Source organism: Labrus mixtus, chromosome 18, assembly GCF_963584025.1.
Source record: "Labrus mixtus chromosome 18, fLabMix1.1, whole genome shotgun sequence".
Lineage (NCBI taxonomy): Eukaryota > Metazoa > Chordata > Actinopteri > Labriformes > Labridae > Labrus > Labrus mixtus.
The window spans coordinates 11,199,037-11,218,741 of record NC_083629.1 but is presented as its reverse complement, the minus strand read 5'-3'; the positions used below and the strand labels follow the sequence as shown (position 1 = coordinate 11,218,741).

Below are 19,705 nucleotides of genomic sequence, written 5' to 3'. Positions count from 1 at the left end.
ATTCTTTCGTAATCGCACTCACAAAAAAGTTGTAAATGTTAAAAAAAAATATTGGCTAGGCTATATGAGGAGGAATTATTATGATAAACATGATCATTACGAGTAGGCTATTAGTAGCCTATATTAAGTCTTAATCCTACAGCCACAACCAAAGGCATAACAAAAAATAAATAACAAAGACATTACAGACTATAGTCACAAGAATCAGAATTATTGTACAAAGTACCATAATAAAAAACAAAGTAGGCTATATTGGCTAAATAAAGGAAACAAAGGCTAAAAAAAGTAGTCTACAGAGGATCTACTGTGTAATTTTAAAGTTACAAAACGGTCCAACCTTTATTTATTTCAACAAGGGAGAGTGTGTATAGTCTGACTCTTTATAAGAGGATTTTTTTTCTTCCCATACAGAATAACCTTTTTATCTCTTTTTTGGTGGTATGCATGTGCATGTTTCGGAAATACCTCTGTTATTGGGCTCCTAAAATTGGAGCCAATTTTTAGAACTGGATTGAGAGTGATCTACCGACATTAAAAATGAGCAATAACCTTTCTTACTTTCAAACGAGTCATTATGGATTTCTCCCATGACAAAATAATTAACAGTGTTCTAAATAAATAAATACAGCCACTAGAGGATAATCACAATCAGTAACGTAAAACAATAGGTGATTTAAAACATTGTATAGGCCTACAAAAGTCTCATCAGATACAATGAAATAATGTTGAATTTGAAATGTAATATGAAATGTGAAAACAAAGCATTTAATTTTAACATACATTAAAAAATTATATTTATCATAACCACTTTCTAACTGTTTAAAAATAATAAATGAATTGTATTTGTATCACCTTTTTTTAAAAAAGGTGCACAAAAAGCTTTGTGGTTCTGAGTGACATCATCAAATCAATCATGAATAAAAAAAGCCCTAATAAGACATTAATTGTGTTTTTAAAAATCTGTTAGGTGCTAATACAAATAAAGCGTATTAACAAGAGTTGAAGAGTAAAAAAGAAATAGAAGGTGATGCTCAAATGGCATCAACTCAGTAAATCTGTTAAACTAATGTTTTAAGGCAGGATTATAAGGTATAGTTTTTTCTGCATACATAAATTGTCAAATCTTTCCTTCTCCTTGATTTCGTCCTTCAGCTTTAATCCACAAGATGGCAGTGTGACCCCATCTAACGCTGAACTGCTGATTCATTTTTTCTCAAAGCACTGTGAAAAAGACACTTTTTTGGCTTGTTTTTATTCCCATCAAATAATTAACATGACCTACATTTAAACTAACATGATTCCCAATGTTTCCTCATTTTCGCAATTGTAGTGATACTGAGGTGATTCAGGGCCTTAGTCACTCATTTCCAATCTGTGATGAGTCATTAAACCACCTTTGAAGATAAAAACCAGAATCTGGAGTAATAGGAAGTGGTCGCTCATATTAAGTAATGAAGATGGTTGGTTAAGTGTTGTAGACTGAATCATACTTTCAGGCAAATTTATAAAGATATGTACACATGTTTTAAAAATCAAAGGAAGCACCCACAACTCCCTGGCAGTGCAACCTTACATCATTATCCAGATGTGGCGATAAAACAGCAAAGGTCAAGCTCATTCACTTTTCTTTCCCCCCGCCTGGAACCCGTCACCTGTCCTGGCCTGAGGTGAGAAGGCCTGACTCCGGAGTCTCCAGTCCCCCATCACCTCTTCAGGCAACCCGATGGAGCAGAACCGAGCCACACAAAGAGGGGATGAATGAATTTGTGTGCTTGGAAAGGTGAGATACTGGAGGCTTTCAATAATTCAGTGTTTGTAACAGACGGTGCATCAGTGGGTGAACACGCGCAGGGAAGGCTGATTGATAGTTGCTGCCAAAACAAAAAAGTGAGCCCCATTATTCATATCGTAATAGGATCTGTGGAAACTCTGCAGCCTGTTGTCTCAACTGCAACGATGAGGCGCTGGGATGTACACATTTGCATTTTGACCTTGTGTTATGTGCCAGCGTTGATATTTAACTTCACAAACATTGATGGTTTCTCGACTTTTATTTGACATTTGATTTCTAAACAGATACGCACAGTGCTCCACTACCTATCCATTATTCATGGGTGCGTAACTGAGGCCAATTGGACTTCAAGGCTTATTGAACGTACACCTGATAATGCCTGTTAAAAAGGACAGGGCAGCTACAACACAAGAGGAACCCTGGCTCACCTGTCAGGGGGGGGACCCGGCTATTATTGGATATGTTTGTGAACACAAGAGCCCTCGATATGTCAAACTCTTATCACTTGATGAGCCAATATATGCTTGAAACTCTAAGATACTAGGTAAACATATTTTTTTTTTGTATAAGTGTGTGAGTGTTTCAGATTATATGGATGGCTAAAAGAAAGAATAACTGGCAGTAAAAGAACAAAAGTACACACCTATTTCAATATTTTGATGCCATATTTTCTAAACTGCTTGCTGTGGTTGCTCTCTCCCCCTTTTCTTCACTTTTTATGGCTCTAATTGACCTATGCCCCCCCCCCCCTCCCCACCTGCTATAACATTGAGGAAGAGAGCAAAAAGCAATCACACACCCTAGAAGGTGCATGTGAACACACAACAATGCATGCATAAACTCAAGCACACGCAGAGGCATATCTCATTACCGTCCTCCTGATAGTGCAGCCAGTGGGTGTTGCAAGAGTAGGAAGGAAGGAGAGCAAGACAGAGAAAGAGAGAGAGAGGGAGAGGACAGAGAGAGAAGAGGCAGCCTCATAGAGAGAGGGAGAGCACCAACACTCAACAAGATAACAGGAGATACGCGTGGGAACAGCAGAAGCAGAGCTAGAGAAAGAGAAGAGGAGCAAAACAAGCCTGTCTGTGTGAGTGAGTGTGTATATGTGCTCAGTGTGTGTGTGTGTGTCTGAGCTCAGTGTGTTTCCACGGTTCTCTCCCGAGGGCCGTGGCAGCCATGGCGTCAGATCCTAGCACCCAGTCCAGGGTGATGTTCCAGGCAGCAGTTAAGACGCAGGAGCCGGCACACCGCAAGCTAGGCAAGCTGACGGTCAAGTATGACCGCAAGGACCTGCAGAGGAGGCTGGATATTGAGGAGTGGATCGACGGGCAGCTGCACCTGCTGTTTGACTGTGAGGTAGGGAAGGGCTGCCTCACACACACTCACACACTGAGGAGGAGGTGAGGGAGAGGGAGCAGGAAAGAGCACTTAACGGCTCATGGGTGGCCGTGAGCGGTTGAACATCACATATGAGAGGATACAGCAACAGAAAAGAGGAATGGGTGGAAGGCGAGCTTCCCTTCACAGCTGCAATTTTTGGCACACAAGCCCTCATGTGTCATCAAGCTGACTGCAGTGTCAGCTCGCACGCTGGTGTTCCACCATAGAGATAAGATTCCTCAAAAGATATGATGTCTTCTTTTGTCATTATGTGACATATTGAGCATGTGGTAACCCTCGCAAGGCAAACAACAGCATCACTTTAAACATTTGGTTCCCACAATTCACAAGTTGGTTTTACACATGCAGCATAAAGTAGAGTAAGTAAGATACCTGTAATATTAGGAGGAAGCAAGGAGAAGGAAGCACCAGAACAATATTACTGTAAGCGATAAAACACTGCTGTAAAACATCATTAAACAAAGTTTAGGAGTGGAATAGAGATAATCCTGCTGTTATTGTGGCATTATGTCATCATTTTAGTGTCTCTCTGTGTGTGTGTGTGTGTGCCCTGTTTTTGTCTTTACACACACATTCCTCTCGCCACTCAATAACTATGCATGCAAATCTAAATAGCTCCTATACAGTATATTGCCCTCCACCAGGGATATGGATTTATATTAGCACAGTGCATGGAAAAACAAGAGTTGCAAAGTGGAAATGTGTGCTAATTATTTCAACCATGTGCTAATTAATGGCCTCATTACCTCGATGTTATTGTTAATAATGTACAGGGGAACTATAAGAGGATATGAGCCAGCACATACAGCGACCTCCAGGACTCCGCTCCTGTAACTGTGGGATAAAATCCAATTATGTCAGAGGCTCCATATTGATTCGCTTGGCATTCTCCGAGGGGGGAAACCATGGCAACAGATGTCTTCTCGTCCACATGAGGCAGCATGGCATGGTGGTATTAGGGGTGTCTGTTGAGCAGCATGATATTGCTATTGACGATGCAGATTTGAAGGCAAAACCTCCTGTGTTTAGTGCTGGGGATGGCCTGTTTAATTATTAGACTGCACAGAAACCCTTGGCTGCAGACGGCCAGTAGTCCCCTCTTTTTCTGACTTATTTTGACATCCTCTTACCCTGCCAGGGAGCCCTGTGTGTATGGCATACAATGCTCATGCTGTATAACATTATCTAGCATCTATACCCTTGTTATTGGTTGGTTGATATGCTGATCTTAACAGCAAATCTCAAGATTTATATCAGGAGAAAATTAGAGTTAATGTTTGGTTTACATTTTTTAAAGCACTTTGGTTGAAGCTAAGGACACAATTTTAAGATTATTTTGCTTCAATTTTCCTCACCACAACCCTTTTTTACAAGCTTCGTTCAATTTACATTCTTCCTTGTGGTAATATGCTTGTAGAGCCGGGGGAGGAATAAATAAACATTAGTGAAAACCAGGACATGAGGATAACAAAAAACAATCTCAAGTCTTTTAATCTTGTCCCAGAAACATACAATTATTTCATGTCTGCAATGTTTGGTGTTCGATGATCTGACTCTTACACACTCTTCAACATGTGGATAAATGCACAGATAGTGTTTATTTGCATTAGCCTTGTGTAGACTTAGTCGTGGCTGTTCCATGTGCACCGGCCAGAGTGATGAATTTTGCATGGGCTCAGGGGAAGGTTACTCTGTTGGTTCTCGGAGTCTTCCGCGTGGAAGCATTTACCATCAGTCCCCTGTGTCACCACCTGAATTATTTAGCTGCATCTCTAATTCATAGAAATGCAGTCTGGAGTCACTGCCTTCTTTGCAAACTTCACACCTTTTGAGAAAAAGTAAACCAAAAAAATGTTGGATTAGACAGTTTGCTGAGGCTTCGTCTTAACATAACATTCACATCTTATAAACTCATTCTTATTTCTTGAAGACATGTTGTATTGTAGACTCTAAGTAAAAACGTTTTCACAAGTTGTAATTCTTAATTAGGAACTAGCCAGCTATTATATAACTGTACAACAAGATTTGGATCTATTATCCATCTTAAATGTAAATAATATTTTGACAGGAAGGGGACGGGGCTGATTAATTCAACACAAACTGGCATCTTCTTGAAACAGCTAGGTTTCCTGGGCATGGTTTCCTTTGTGTTAAAACAACAAATCAAAGTGTGCATGTAAAAGAACCACAAAAATGTTGATGCTGATGTTTGGCTATGCTTTTTTCTAACATACTAGTGATAGTGAATACTGTTGCATTCTGGGTTGTAAATAGTGCAAGTCTATCAAAGACCTTTAATCTCCCTTGATGACTTATTAGCTGGTTATAAAATAGACTCAAATTAATATCTATGCCTCTTAATGAGCTACCATCAGCCTTAAGACTGACTATTTCTACTATATAGAGTACAAGTAAAAAAAAAAAAATATATATATTTTATTTTATTTTATTTTTTTAAGATTTATTTTTGGGCTTTTTGGGCCTTTAATGTAGGGATATGATAGTGGATAGAGTCTGAAATCAGGGAAAGAAGTCATTTAAGGATACCTTTCCGATAGAAAGGGACAGCTGTCATTAAAAGTAACACATCAAGTGTTTGTGTTGTCGTGTTGGCATGTCAGCTTGTCCTCACCCCCCCCCCCAACGCTGTAAACCCAGGGGAAACACTGTCACTATTTCTTTATATACTTCTGTATAAACCTCCTATTTTTTTTTTATTTGTATTTATCTTACCTATTTTGTTTTCATTTTTGTATCACCTACTTCTCTGTATTGCTGCGACAATGCCCAAATTTCCCCCTTGGGCATCAATAAAGTATTATCTTATCTTATGTGCAAATTAGACCAGGAGTGTTTACTCTAGCCATTTGACTAGACTAGGCGCCTAACATCTTCTACCTGGCTCCAATCAGCTTTTGGAGCTGACTGCAATAAAGTCTGTTAAAGGTCCTGGCATGGTTATAAACAGTTCAACATTACTGGCCTGACAATTCAGTTCAATGTTATCATTACAGAAAAAGGCTCATAGCATTTTAAGAAGTGGGGGTTTACGTTTGTAAACAGGCAACAAACAATAAAGTGTGTCTTGATGTTGCTTTAATAAGTAATGGTGAGTGACTGTAGCTTTAAAATAAAATTTGGTTCGATTGATGTCATTTAGGATGGACCGTGACTTTGCTGACCTCCATGCAAAGCAACCCTACCACAAGGAGACTGTGAACATCAAAACTCAATTTCAGCACGTACTTCAGAGTATTGTATTAGAAACACTGTGTGCCTAGTGATTGGGCTGTAGTGCGATTTTTTTGCCTGGCAGGAAAAACCAGGTCAACCCATGCAGACCATTTTGAATTTAAAATTCTAGTGGGGTCATCTTATCTTGGACAAAAAAAAATCCAACTGCTTATTTAGGATGCATCTGTATCCCCTGTCTTAAACTGCAATCCTCTGAGAACCACTTTGGTATTCATGAATTCCAGTGATTAGTGCCAACATTCATTTTAGCTTCAGTCTGTTGCTTTTAACTTCAAAAAGTGCTGCTGAGACTTTGCAGCCTGGAGGCCTCATTAAAATGCTCTTCTGCTCTGACAATGAAGGTAACTTTCAGCAAGCTGGAAAATACAGCTGCGTATAATTTTAAATACTGAACAGTTACTGCAAGGGTCATTGTGTTTTTCCAAGTATTCTCCTCTCATTGACATTCAGTAATCACGTGGTCCTGCAGTCACAAGCAGACAGCATAACTCCATTTATATTCATCATTAATATACCTCGATAGTTTGGCTTTTACATTCATGTGTTACTATTGAAAGCCTTTTAAATTTAGATGCAACTACTAAAGGGTAATTATCCCTGTTAATACTCCTAAAATCAACAATAAAACATTATTTATAGCACTATATTATAGCTTATTTGGTTATTGTAAATTTCCCCATTGTGGGATAAATAAAGGATTATCTTATCTTATTTCCTAGATACAGGTTTAAAATAATCAACCTTATTGGTCAGCAGAAACAAAAAAATCTCCCATATATATATAGATATAGACTATATACAGTATATATATACTAATCACATTGATTAGGTGGCTGCTCTAGCATCACATTACCCTGTACTACTCTCAGAATGTAGATTTTTAGACTTTTACTACTGCACAATGACAGCAACCAATGAAATAATGCAACATTTAAGAGAAATCTGCGTTATTTTAACAACACCATTGAATTTTAAGGTCTAACTTTTTAGACACAACGACTGCAGCCTCACACAGTAGAGCTAGTAAGTCAAACACACAGCACAGAAACAGTACAGTACATCGTGGTCTCAGCCCTGCGTGTGTCCTGCAGACATCAGCAGAATCACACGGGGCCCAAACTGGCAGAAAGTATCAATTAGAGCGGGCACAGGGGACTCTGAAGGTGGGTCCATCTATTCCACTTCTCAGCACTTCCACATTGATTGGCTTTCTCCTCATCCAGAAAGCTGTGCGAGCCCTCATCCTCAGCGGCCGTGAAAACTCCCCAACCGGAAAATATTCTCGTCAAAAAGAGGCGCCACTTGTCAAATAGGAGTGTTCACCTGCTGACGCTAGATATCTGAGTGTTCAGGATTCCTCCAGTGTGAACAGTTCATTTCCTCAGAAAATAAAGGCCAGATAAAAGCTTGTTATATGGATTAATTACTTTGCCTTGGCCCTTTCCAAAAGGAAGTCTGTGCTTTTTTTTAAACACTCTTTACTTTACTTAATGCTTACTTTTCAGGGTGTTTTAAATTATAAATCCTCTAAGGCATAGCTTCTCAGGCTAGCTAGTTTGACTTTAACTTTCAGACCCATATAGTACAGGGCAACATATCTGAGATGAGTACAGTCTTCAGAAAACGTGTCAACCGGAAACAATCTCTTAAGCCTGAACTAAATTCAAGCCGGGTAAATCATCCATGAAATCCGATGGTGGCATGTGGCAAGTATGGCCTCATTGTGCCTCTCTGGCTTCATGCCTCAGTGCTCCTGAAATTTGCTTATATGTACAGCAGATCACAATCATATCATTACTGTGAGAAATTACAAAAATGCAAAAACAGCGTTTATTCTTTATTCAAACATACAGCGAACGTGTTTAACTCGTGGTTGACCAGAAGAAGCGAACCTCTTTTACTTGATGAGTCAAAAGCCCATATACAATTACCCTGTTGCGTCACATCCAGGCACACATCTTCCACTCTTTCTGATTCTTATGAATGACTCTGCTCAGTGGTGTGGACACTCACACTACAGGATGGCACGAAGCCCGCAATGTTCAATGTTTGCACTCGCTTTTTAGAGCATGCAGAAATACGAATGTAGGCAATACAGTGATGGAGGAAAACCATCTTTGACTTTTGTATCTCTCTGATTTCCAGGAGGAGGAGATTCCCGAGTTAGAGATCGACATAGACGAGCTCTTGGAGCTGACAGATGAGGGTCAGAGAACCCGGCTGCAGGTGAGCAGACAAAAAAAAAAGCAAACATTTACAGCTTTTCATTTGATTCCATCTCTCATTTGGTAAGGTATTGTTTTGAAAAACCAAAGGTCAGCCTGCTTTCCAGATCTCCAGGAATTTGACCCTTTTCACAAGTTTTTCCAGCTCGACGTCTGGTTACATATCTAACTATTTGCAATGTGGGTTTACAGCTTAACAAGTACTTGACCCTTGCTGGAATCTAGTGTTGTAATAGTTGCAGTTAAAACGCCTAATGTCTAATGTTGTCTGTAAGCTGACTGTGTTTGTTTTTCTGTTAGGAGTTGTTGCTGGAATGCGGGAAGCCAAAAGAGGTGAGACTAAATCTACATACATGTAAACCACACCAAAGCATATCAAAATATCACTCTTGTGTCTTGAAAAGCTAAAAATCTATTTTCTTCCATCTTTTCCCGTAGGACTTTATCAACGGACTGCTCTACAGGATAAAGGGTCTACGCAAAATGTCAGGTCCCTTGAAGAAATAATCATAGGTCAAAAAAAAGAATTGAGACAATGTTGAGCATGTCTACGGGATTCTTCCCCCTCCCCCCTCCCCCCTCCTCCCTCCTCCCTCACCCATTCCCAGGTCCGCATAAGCCTAACACCAGAGCAGACAAGTTTTGAATGGATTTATTTTTATTATTTCACTTTAATTTATGGACTACAATTACATTTGTTTTCTCCCATAAACAATCCAATAATGCACATGTTGATATAAAGCTGTACTGATGGACGTTGTTGTTGTTTTTTGTGTGTGGATAACTGTACATTTTCAGTTGTCTATTTATGTACATAAGACTTTTTTTTTTTGTCCTGATAACAGTGTTGTATGTTGAAAATAAAATGGGACATTTTCAAGACAAGGCTGTTGATGCTTTATGGAAAAAAGACACATCTGATTTCCAACTTAGTGGTTATCCAATAGTGCTGTGTCATCAGTTATTATTCACTCAACAGATACAAATAAATATTGACATGTCCATTATGCTAATCAATTTACAGTACCAATTAAGTGATCCACATTCTCCCTTTATAACTACTTTAAAACACTCATTGCCTTGAAAGCCTTTAAAGAATAATAATGCATGTCCTACTGTTCAGAGATAACTTGAAGACTTTACAGTAGTATGGCTCTCAGCAGATCTTTTACAGAACACTGGCTTTTGTTTTTTCGGGCGTACATTTTCCAGCAGACTGATGGAAACAAAGGAGATGTTGACATGTCAGCTCTAGGAGTAAACACAGAGAAATCAGCAGCAGGAAGAGTCCATTAAGTATGCATCCATTACCCTCCTCATCCATTTCCTGTCTGTGGTGCGTGTCTGACATGGCCAGAAAAAGGCAAACACAGTAACAGCCTCCATGCAAACCTTAATGGAGCAAAGCCCCCAAAGGAGAGTGTAATTATGGTTTCCTCTCCTTGAGCTTGACAGTAATGCACACTGATGAAACAGCACTCCGGCCTTCTCTCTGTCATACACAGAGGGTCTTTTGGCTACAGGATCCATTATAGTCATTTACTGGTTTTGCCCCCACTTATGATCTTGCTTTTCTGACAGAGAGGCCGTCAATACTGCATGGGATGTTTTTTTCAAGTGATATCAGTGATAAAAAAAAAAGAAAATAATTACTGCCTCTTTGTATGTCTCAGCCAGCCAGCCAAGTCACAGTTTATATCCAACAGTATATCGCACAGAATGAGAATGTAACAGGCCTGGATGGGAGATACATTTGTGTAGTGAAAATACTTTAAAAACAATACGCAATCCTATAAACAAAGCAATGGCATAAATATGTGTCTACTTTTAACAGGAAGGGTCGTACCACAATCATTCACAGAGGTGACATAACGCCATAGAAGGTCACTCCGTTTCTCTGCAGAGCATGTGATCATTAGTAGACCATTCTCAAGACAGAAGAACAAACCGATATGAGGGGGCAGCGTGAGGGGAGATGCTACACTACTCATAGATTGATGATGGCTTTGTTCAGTCAGATGAAAAAAATAAAAACATTTAAAAAATGCAATCAAATCCCCTTAGGGCTTTGATACGATATATCATCAGTGGGAATGTCCATAAGTCCAAAAGGATGTTTGTGGCAAATTAGGTGATTTAGAGACATCACTACTAGCACACAATTTGGACAGGAATGAAGGAGAGAAAAAGGGTTATTCCAGGACAATTTGATGCCACTGTGAAGTTCAGCTTGGAACCTTTCTATAACCTTTCACTTCATTATTTAAAAAATGTACTACTATTGGTTTTGGTAAAATTATTTCAAATCAACTTTTAATCAAGTCAGATCCTCTTTAGGTCAGAGTGGAAGTCTGTGGCAAAGTTGAAAATAATCTTTCCAGGCATTCTTGGTAAGGAAGGACTGAGGACTCTAAAACCGAACATCTCCAGCCACGACTGTCGCCCACGCAGAGGTGGTAAGAAAAAAAGAAGAAAAAAAAGGCTTCGGTGTTAAAAATATAACTTAAAAAGCAAAGCAGCGTTCCCTCAGAGACGTGACACAGCACCTAACACTTCTGCATCCTTTATAATGACATTACACACAGGGACAAGAAAGGCAATACTCATGTCAGACTCACAGCCAAACATAGATTACAAGAGTGACTGCAGTGACTGCCAAAAGAAAACAAAGCCCTCAGTAATCCTTTTATACAGACTCCTCTGTACTCCTTCAGAGCTGACAGCAGTCTGGGATCGAACAACATCCCAGATGAGGACATGATGCGTCTGCTTGCAGTATGCGTAGTCAAGATTTTCTTTTCTTTTAATTCAAATGGTGACAAATGCAATGTGCGTCTGTGATGAGCCTTTGTTGCCTCTGCTAAGTAGGACAAGTGACATAAAAAAAACTTCTTAACTTAAGTATGCAGTGTACTGAATATCAACACTGTCTAGCAGCCTCTGAAAGACTTTAAATCTTACACATTACAGACAGAAATCATAGCTATATTTTTCACATTGTAAGTATTAATTACCTTTTTAATGAAGTTATGACTACTTCTAAGCTTTTCTGTGCCATAAATATAACCCACTGTTGCTTTATCTGTTAGTAAGTAGATGCTTCTCTTTGTGCGGTCTCCAAAATGCATGTTTTAACCACCGAGACTGATTGAATGAGGCAAGCGGGTGTCAAAATGAAGGGATCTTGCTTGCTTCTGATGATGATGATGATAGGTAGTATTTAAATCTACCGAGTCTTTTTTTTTGTACCACTTATGATAGGTCTCTAAAGTCTAAAGCACAAATCTAACAGGTCAAATGGACTGGTGTCTTGTAAGGCAAACTTCTTCAGCACACACTCACTATCATGTCTTCCTCTTCTTCTTTGGTGCAGTGTAGTTTGTGGTGCGATGCTCCATCCTGTCATATTTATCATGGCCTTCCCTGGGGGGGGAGGGGTAATGGAGAATGGATTGATAATTCATCACTCTAAATACTTTATATTCATGCTGCTTAACAGTATGGTAGCTGCACGCCTACATTATATCTGGGTCATGGTATGCATTCCAAATCACAGCCATCTTTCTTTGGCGGTCGAGCAAATATTACCAATAAAAGCCCTCCTAAGGAAAACAATATTAAAGCATCTTTTCCCATAATTCAAACATGTTACCGCACCTGAAGCAGCGGTTGCAGTACAGATCTCCATCACAGGTGTGACAGCGAAGGGTGGCATCTTGGTTACAGATGCAGCACCAGGGAAGCTCTTCTTCTTCGTCACTGTCTGAAGGCTGATGTGCAACAGCAGCTGAGGAAGTCCGACTCTTGGTGGCTTGAGCGTGGATCTTTTAACACATCACACCAACACGGCATCAAATGTCATTCACTCAAATTGTGTAAAGAATCCAAAAAAATAAAAAAATCATGTTTTTGTATTGAGGCTGTTTTTCTATACCGATTTCTTTGAGGTTTTCTTCTTCTCTGTGTTCTTCGGTCCACTTTGTTCTAAAGGTATGTTGTAGCCACTGGCCTCATCCAATGCAGCTTCTTCAGAAAGCTGGAACAACATTTGGAAACAGAGGTTATTCAGGTTCTATTCATATGACAAATTATTAATGGCATAATAGCAGCCCCTTGTGGCCTCCTGAACAGGTCCTGGTCACTTCACAATTATCTTTAAAAAATAATATGAACTAATCAGTAACAATTTGATCATGCGAGATGTATTATAATCTACATTACAGTATAGGTGTTATTTTGATAAGCCACACACCTGTTTTAAAACTCTCCTCACAGCTTCTTCCTCAGTCTCCTCCTCACTGTCAGGATGCTGAAAGTCCTCCATAGTAACTACACATGACATGATACATGCAACCGTGACAGAACAGACAATCTGATGTGAAGTCAAGGCTAACAGATACGGCGAAGAAATGAGCGCACCACCAGTCCGTGTGTGTCCGTACCTTTGTCCGGGTCCTGCCCCTTCAGATGCGCCAGCCTCTTGGCCATGTCAAGGATCTGATCCTGGGTGTGGCGCTCGTTCCTCAGTTCCGCCATGGCCTCCTCCAGCAGACGGGACTTCTCTGCCTCGAGCTGCTTGACCGCCTCTTCGTTCTCCTCTAAATTCTCTGTCACTGTTCCGTCCTCGCCCTTGTTGAGATCATTCATACGGCCATCTACGTCTGGAAACCAATTTATAGGTTTGAGTGCATTAAATACTGAACAAATGTAAATGCTGGTGTCTTAACAAATGATATGACTGACTACGAGTGTGTTATGACTTCATGTATGTGTATTAATTATTCATTTAATGAGGGAAAATCAATGTAATAATGTGTAACCATCTTACTGCATTCAGGATTTGATTGCTGGTTGTCAATGGCAACTTCCGCAGACATCTGATTTAAGAGATCATTGGCTTGCTCAGTTTGTGTCCTGTTATCTGGAGGCTTGTGCACCTGTTTGATAAACAAAGACGCGTAGCGGTAAGCAATCATGGCAAGAGACAAACCCAATACGTTACATGGAATTAGCGGGACACTTCACTTACAGGTGGAGGGGCTTGAGATGGTGCAGGTTGACCCTGTAGAGCAGCCAGACGGTCCTCCATCTCCCCCAAAGAAGGCACTGGCTGGCTGGGAGCTTTCAGAGCAGCAAGGCGAGACTCAAGCTCTTTCTCAGTGGGGATAGACTCTGCAAGAGTTAAAAAAAAAAAAGCTTAAAATAGCTAAATGTAGATATTGGATTATTGTAGCTGTCAGATTAAATCAAAAAAGGTGAGCGTTAAATATAAATAAATTCTGTTACTTGGCTTAGTGTCTTCTTTCAGCTTCTGAAGTCTTTCAGCAATAGCCTGGTCTTCTCTGCTCAGGCCTCTGGTGGGTACAATGCTTTCTTTGTTGTTTCTGTTGCTTCCATGTGCAAGAGGCTTTGACGACTGTCCCTGCTGTTTGGCTTCAAGTGCAGCCACCCGTCTGGAACAATGTTATCATTAACTATCGTGAAGCTGCAGAGCTGACAAAGTGTATATATATATTTTTTTTTCATTTAAGCATATACTCACTTTTTATAATTCTCAGGAGGAGACCATTTGCCAGTACTGTTAGTAGATCCTCCGCTAATATTAAAGACATCAAGATTAGCTCAAATGACTTAACATTGTCATTTTTAATTGCATTGAAATTGTGTTGCAGGGTTCGACCTTTACCTTGTCAGATTAGCATGGCACTGCTTGCAGACCTTCTGCTGGGTGTTTCCACATCGAGGCACCACAGCACTGAAAGTCAAACAGCTGGAGCAGAATGCGCGGCCGCAGTTCTTACAGCCGAGCTGTGATCGTAAATTACACTGTTTGTTATATTCAAAACGTTCAGTGTGTACAGCCATGTCAGTAAATAAACCAGCTTACCTCCTTCTTGAAGAGACTAAACTTTGCAGTGCAACAATAACAACGGTTGTCCATCCTGACACGTGTAGAGAGTCATGAGACAGGCGATCTTGTAATGACTGATAATGCCCTACGTGTATTAAAAAAGGGAGATTTGACCAATAATCTTTCTGTTTCCTTACTCTTTCAACCTTTTAACGTTTCTTTAATCAGTACAGGAAGCAATCCGGAAAACACGCTGTGACGCCCTCCTACAATTTCCGGTGTTTGGTTTTCGTCCAATCAGCTTTCTCCATATCGTCTCGCGGCCGCTGTTCAAAACACACAACCGACCGCCGAACAGGATTTCTGCTTCAACAAGGCGACGACGTTTTGTGCTGTAACAAGCTGAAAACAAGACAAACGGAGAGTTTTTAAGCGGTATGAAAAACAACGGAGTTTAGCTGTATAGTTGTATATACAGTTGTAGCTCATCTGTGGTGTATTTATATATTTCTGCGATTTTAATAAAATGCGAACAACGGAACTGTGAAGCTAATGCTAATATTAGCTATGTAGTGAGGTATGTCCACCACGCCTTTCCCTGATAACAAACATATATAAGTTCATTAGGTAAGAGTCATTTGTTGCTGTCTTAATCAGGTTCATGTTTATATTAATCCATATATGTATTTATAAAGTACGGGAAAATATGTATATCTACAGCTATTTATAAGAAAAAGTCTATTTGTGGTATCTACTTTGATAAACAGTGTTTATATAAATATATCTACTACTACTGTACAATGTAATAAAGCTATATCTACTACTACAGTATAATATTATAAATATATATCTACTACTACTGTACAGTATAATAAATATATATCTACTACTACTGTGCAATATAATAAATCTATATCTGACCCACAATCCATAATCCAAAGGTAAACAGTATACTGTACATTTTATGAAATTGCCAGAAAGCCACAAACCTGTCTCTAATTTAACTCAACATATACCAGTGATCAAATATTATTATGGACATATTTCTGGTTGTCGTGATTTCATGGCAGATTTCTTCATGTTTCCAATTAATTGATGTGTAAAAAATTAACCTGAGGGCCACGTTGAGGGTTGATGGGGGCCGCCAGTTACCCACCCCTGAACTACATGAATAGATCTTACGTCTAGAAAAAAAGCAGGTAATATTTAATAATAATAAAAAAAACAAATAACACATCTTTCTGTTTTTTCTTCTTCTAGGTACTACATAGTTTTAATTACAACAATGGCAGAAGGAGGAGATGTGGAGTGGGAGCTGAGCAAAGAAAACATTCAGCCACTGCGGCGGGGCAGAGCCATATCAGCCTTACATCAAGCCCTCAGTCAACACCAGGATGGGCTCAACTCTGCCATCTACCAACAGAGACAGTATGGGTGCTCTTTCAAGCATGTTTTGGAATTCATGTTGCAACATTTTCACATGATGATTGAGAATTGTGGGCTTTTGTTTCTTAAGGGCCTTTGAGTCTGAGCTTCGAATGTATGAAGGAGATGATCCACTTGATGTTTGGGATCGGTAGGTAAAATATGTTAACAAGTGAATTTTCAGTGATGCTCTGAAATTGAAGCGGTTTCATTTTAAATCCTCACATGGTGTTGTCTTTTACAGTTACATTAAGTGGACTGAGCAGACCTTCCCTCAGGGAGGAAAGGAAAGCAGCCTCGCCACACTGCTGGAACGAGGTGTTACCAGATTCACAGAGGAAAAGAAATACCACAACGACCCACGTTATGTTGACCTCTGGATTAAATTTGTACGTGTAATATTAAATCCACTGACTGTATTTTTCTGACAGACAAACTAATGCAGCAGTAATAACTTTTGCCATCTGTTGTCTGGTGCGTCATCAGGCAGAGAACAGCACTGAGCCCCTGGACATTTACAGGTACATGCAAGCACAGGAGATAGGAGTCACACAGGCATCCCTCTACATTGCTTGGTCTGAGGAATATGAGAATCAGGGGAACTACCGAAAAGCAGACTTGGTCTTCCAGGAGGGATTCAAGAAGTGTGCTGAGCCGCATGAGAAGCTCCTGCAGTTTCACAAGTACAGATTCATCCTGTTAAGTTTGACTTAATGTTTAAAATGCAAAATATATGCCTGTTCAATAATTATTGTGACCTTATTCGCAGGGCTTTGCAGGCACGTGTGTCCCGACAGGTGATGATGAACCTGGATGAAGATGATAGTGATGATGAGTCTAGACAACCTGAGAGAGTTTCTCTTGTTGACCTCAAACACAGAGGGAAGAAAAAGGCCATCGCACCCATCAACAGAGCGGGTTCTGCAATCAGAAGTAAGCACTTGAATAAACAAATCTAATCTGTTGTGACTATTACTTCAGCACATTTGAACAGTGTTGACATCATTTTAAATTATTAATTGATTAATGTGGTGTTTTATTTATTTTTTAAACAGACATTTCTGGAGGCCTGCAGTCACAAGGCGGCCCGGTCTCCGGTAACGCTTCAAACAGTCGGTTGGTGGTCTTTGATGAAAACAAGGCTCAAAGTGCTGGCCCTTCAGAACCAAAGTTGGAGCCATGGATGGCTCCTCCCTCTTCCAGGGCGAAGGAGAACGAGCAGAGGACAGAGAGATGGTGTGATGTGAAGGTATGAGTCCAGCAGGTGTTTTGTTTCCATCGATTTGAATGCCTTGAGTGTCACCAAGTGATGTCAACTTCATGTGCATGTGCCACAGATGCCGCAGAAGTCCAAATTTGGACGCACTGTTATGGCTCCACCACCTCCTAAACCAACCTTCCAACCATTTGTTGAGGAGTCAGACCAGCCTCCAACCATGTGAGTGACCTCAATAATCTAACTGTTCTGTGCAGCTTTGATCCATTGCTTTTATTGCAGATCACTAACATAACACATTTAACTTTGCTGACGATAAAGGGAAACATTTTTCTGATATTGATGACTCACTGAAACATATGTGTAACAACCCCTCCATTGGGATGATCTGCTGCTTTTGTCTGTTACATATTATTGTATTTACCATGAGAAGTAAAGAACTGATTATGAAACATCCATTATCTGTACCGCTTGTCCCATTCTGGGTCGTGGGAGCTGGCGCTCTGCTGTTTTTGAGTAAGAGGCGATGTACACTCTGGACTGGTCGCCTGTCAATCACAGGGCAGACATGAAACAGAATCAGTAAACTACTGATGCCATTATAGGAGATAGAAAAGCAAACCAGACCATCAGTGGGAAGATGAACTATTACTATGTAGTTATCTTAATGCCTGTCTCTGTAGCCACCGGGTAGGATTCAAACAAAATGGATTAAAGCAAGCAGAGAAGCAGAAAACAATTGTATTTGTAAATACTACGCACACATAGATAGAAACATCCATTTTGCACTGTGGTCTGTTGCCATTTCACACAACTAGTTATTTAATGAACTGAACAAAGATGAAGCCCTGTTTATGATTCATTTCAGGGTTTATGCTTCTCAGACTATGTATCATCTAATTGATTGCTTTGGCATCTTCCTTGTCACACTAAGGACTCCATGTAAGATCAACCCGGCAGTGAACACAGTATTATCGTCTCGTAAGCCCTGCAGAGAGGAAACGCCTCTGAAGAGACTACAGGAGCACCATCAGCAACAGAAGGAAGCGGAATCGGGAAAACCACAGGAGCAGAGCATGTACTGTAAAGAGCTGCTGCTCAGTGGCGCCACTGAGTTCTGCTTTGAGGAACTGCGTGCTGAACGCTACTTCAAGAAGATGCAACAGGAGGGCAGAGATGAAAAGGATTAAGCTTGTGCTAGCTGATCATATGAACTCTATCAAGGCAGCTCGCCATTTCTTTGCCATGGACTTTGACTTTCATTTAGTAGAGACTTTACTAGTAAGTATCATGTAATTACTGCTTTGTGTTGTTTGTTTTACTCCTGTTTATATTCTTTTCATGGAAAATTGAGTTCTCAGAATGGTCAAAAAAAACAAAACGGGTAAATGTTTTTTAGAGACCCATTGAACTCACATTATTTTAGTCTGATGGATTCACTGAAACACAACGTGTGGAGCACCTGGACATAGTATAAATCACCACAAAAAGACGATAGCAAGGATTTAAGATCTACACATTTTCAACTAAGACTTTCGAACTCAAACCATTTAAACTACTAGTACTGCACGCATATAAGAAGTCAACTCACTGTACTATACACTTCAAGTCTCTGATGCAGAGACTCTGCTGGCTCTAAATCCAGTCCTCCATTTTTCAAGGTTCAAAGTTGTCTTTATTATCCCTGTGAGAGGACACTTTGCAGTCAGCAGTAAAATAAATACATACAGCCAGCAATCAGCAAACAACATAAGAAGGTCACTAAGAAGTAAAAGAGTCCAATGGACAATCAGTAAACACAACATATAGAAACAGAGAAAACGTTCTACTGCACCTGAAGAACTTCTGGACAGGTGACGGAGGCTGTAACGTTATCGCTGAAACCCAATCTTGTCAGAAATATGTGACCATAATAGAAACCACAGGTGACTTTGTCTCATCCTGTTATAGTACCCTTCTTAATTACATTGTTCTTCAGAATTTTTATATAGTTGGCTGATTTGTTTTGTACGTGTTTTGTTTTTTTGAACATCTGAGTGAGGGTTTAAGTGAGTGGATTTCATCTGTTTTTTTTTTTTAAATGTCCCATTCTGAGAGAAATGTCACTTCAAGGCCATTTTTCATTGATGTTCAATAAACGTGTTTAAATGTCTTGCTGATGTCTAGTGGATATATTTAATTTTGGTTGTTTTGTAAATACGCTGGGGTAGATTATATTAATACACTGTCAGCAGGGGGCATGTGAGGGCAAGTGTTGCACTACTTGAAGATCTCATTGGTCACATTAAGTGCTAATCTTTAATCCTTTTGTACAGGAGTCAACACAGTTACACACAACTAAAAACAGCAAAGATTTGATTTAAATAGTCCTCAATTCATTGTCATTATTACTGATTCTAATAAGTGATTTAATTTATCTTCCTCACTGCACGGTATCCTTTTCCTTTTTTTCAGCATCCCAACAAGTAACAGGCACTGGTTTGATATGAGCAAATTCAGTTGACCAAATGTTAATCAATGTCCGGGGGAGATTACCCAGA

At 39.8% G+C, this 19,705-nt stretch overlaps 3 protein-coding genes across 4 annotated transcripts; 2 read left to right on the top strand and 1 right to left on the bottom strand.

The window, feature by feature from the left end:
• The first annotated feature begins 2,628 nt into the window (after positions 1-2,628).
• ppp1r14d (protein phosphatase 1 regulatory inhibitor subunit 14D) lies at positions 2,629-9,558 on the top strand. The gene is made up of 4 exons (XM_061062260.1): positions 2,629-3,148; positions 8,594-8,674; positions 8,974-9,006; positions 9,112-9,558. Exons 1-4 carry the CDS (start codon positions 2,969-2,971, stop codon positions 9,178-9,180), a joined length of 363 nt encoding a protein of 120 aa, XP_060918243.1. The 5' UTR covers positions 2,629-2,968; the 3' UTR covers positions 9,181-9,558.
• Positions 4,667-14,776, bottom strand: zfyve19 (zinc finger, FYVE domain containing 19). Of its 2 annotated transcripts, XM_061062258.1 has the most exons (12): positions 14,561-14,776; positions 14,360-14,481; positions 14,216-14,269; positions 13,960-14,126; positions 13,703-13,845; positions 13,502-13,610; positions 13,116-13,334; positions 12,926-13,002; positions 12,608-12,709; positions 12,331-12,497; positions 12,016-12,096; positions 4,667-5,018 (listed from the first exon to the last, which is right to left on the bottom strand). In XM_061062258.1, the coding sequence occupies exons 1-11, from the start codon at positions 14,612-14,614 to the stop codon at positions 12,018-12,020; spliced, it is 1,293 nt and encodes a 430-aa protein (XP_060918241.1). In that variant the 5' UTR covers positions 14,615-14,776; the 3' UTR covers positions 4,667-5,018; positions 12,016-12,017. The 2 variants fall into 2 exon arrangements, with proteins under 2 accessions (XP_060918241.1, XP_060918240.1); XM_061062257.1 differs by lacking the exon at positions 4,667-5,018 and having other exon boundaries at positions 9,310-12,096.
• A 100-nt stretch (positions 14,777-14,876) lies between these two features.
• bub1bb (BUB1 mitotic checkpoint serine/threonine kinase Bb) lies at positions 14,877-19,317 on the top strand. Its single transcript, XM_061063117.1, has 9 exons — positions 14,877-14,959; positions 15,785-15,952; positions 16,041-16,100; positions 16,194-16,338; positions 16,436-16,632; positions 16,719-16,882; positions 17,005-17,198; positions 17,287-17,387; positions 18,100-19,317. Exons 2-9 carry the CDS (start codon positions 15,810-15,812, stop codon positions 18,353-18,355), a joined length of 1,260 nt encoding a protein of 419 aa, XP_060919100.1. The 5' UTR covers positions 14,877-14,959; positions 15,785-15,809; the 3' UTR covers positions 18,356-19,317.
• Positions 19,318-19,705: the final 388 nt, after the last annotated feature.

Coding starts and splice junctions, on each gene's coding strand:
- zfyve19 (XM_061062258.1), bottom strand. CDS start 14,614: ATGGACAACCGTTGTTATTGTTGCACTGCAAAGTTTAGTCTCTTCAAG. Junction 13,611..13,702: donor CATCTCAAGCCCCTCCACCT/GTAAGTGAAGTG, acceptor TTTATCAAACAG/GTGCACAAGCCTCCAGATAA. Junction 13,003..13,115: donor GGGGCAGGACCCGGACAAAG/GTACGGACACAC, acceptor TGTCATGTGTAG/TTACTATGGAGGACTTTCAG.
- ppp1r14d (XM_061062260.1), top strand. CDS start 2,969: ATGGCGTCAGATCCTAGCACCCAGTCCAGGGTGATGTTCCAGGCAGCA. Junction 8,675..8,973: donor GTCAGAGAACCCGGCTGCAG/GTGAGCAGACAA, acceptor TTTTTCTGTTAG/GAGTTGTTGCTGGAATGCGG. Junction 9,007..9,111: donor AATGCGGGAAGCCAAAAGAG/GTGAGACTAAAT, acceptor CTTTTCCCGTAG/GACTTTATCAACGGACTGCT.
- bub1bb (XM_061063117.1), top strand. CDS start 15,810: ATGGCAGAAGGAGGAGATGTGGAGTGGGAGCTGAGCAAAGAAAACATT. Junction 16,101..16,193: donor CCACTTGATGTTTGGGATCG/GTAGGTAAAATA, acceptor TGTCTTTTACAG/TTACATTAAGTGGACTGAGC. Junction 16,339..16,435: donor TTGACCTCTGGATTAAATTT/GTACGTGTAATA, acceptor GTGCGTCATCAG/GCAGAGAACAGCACTGAGCC.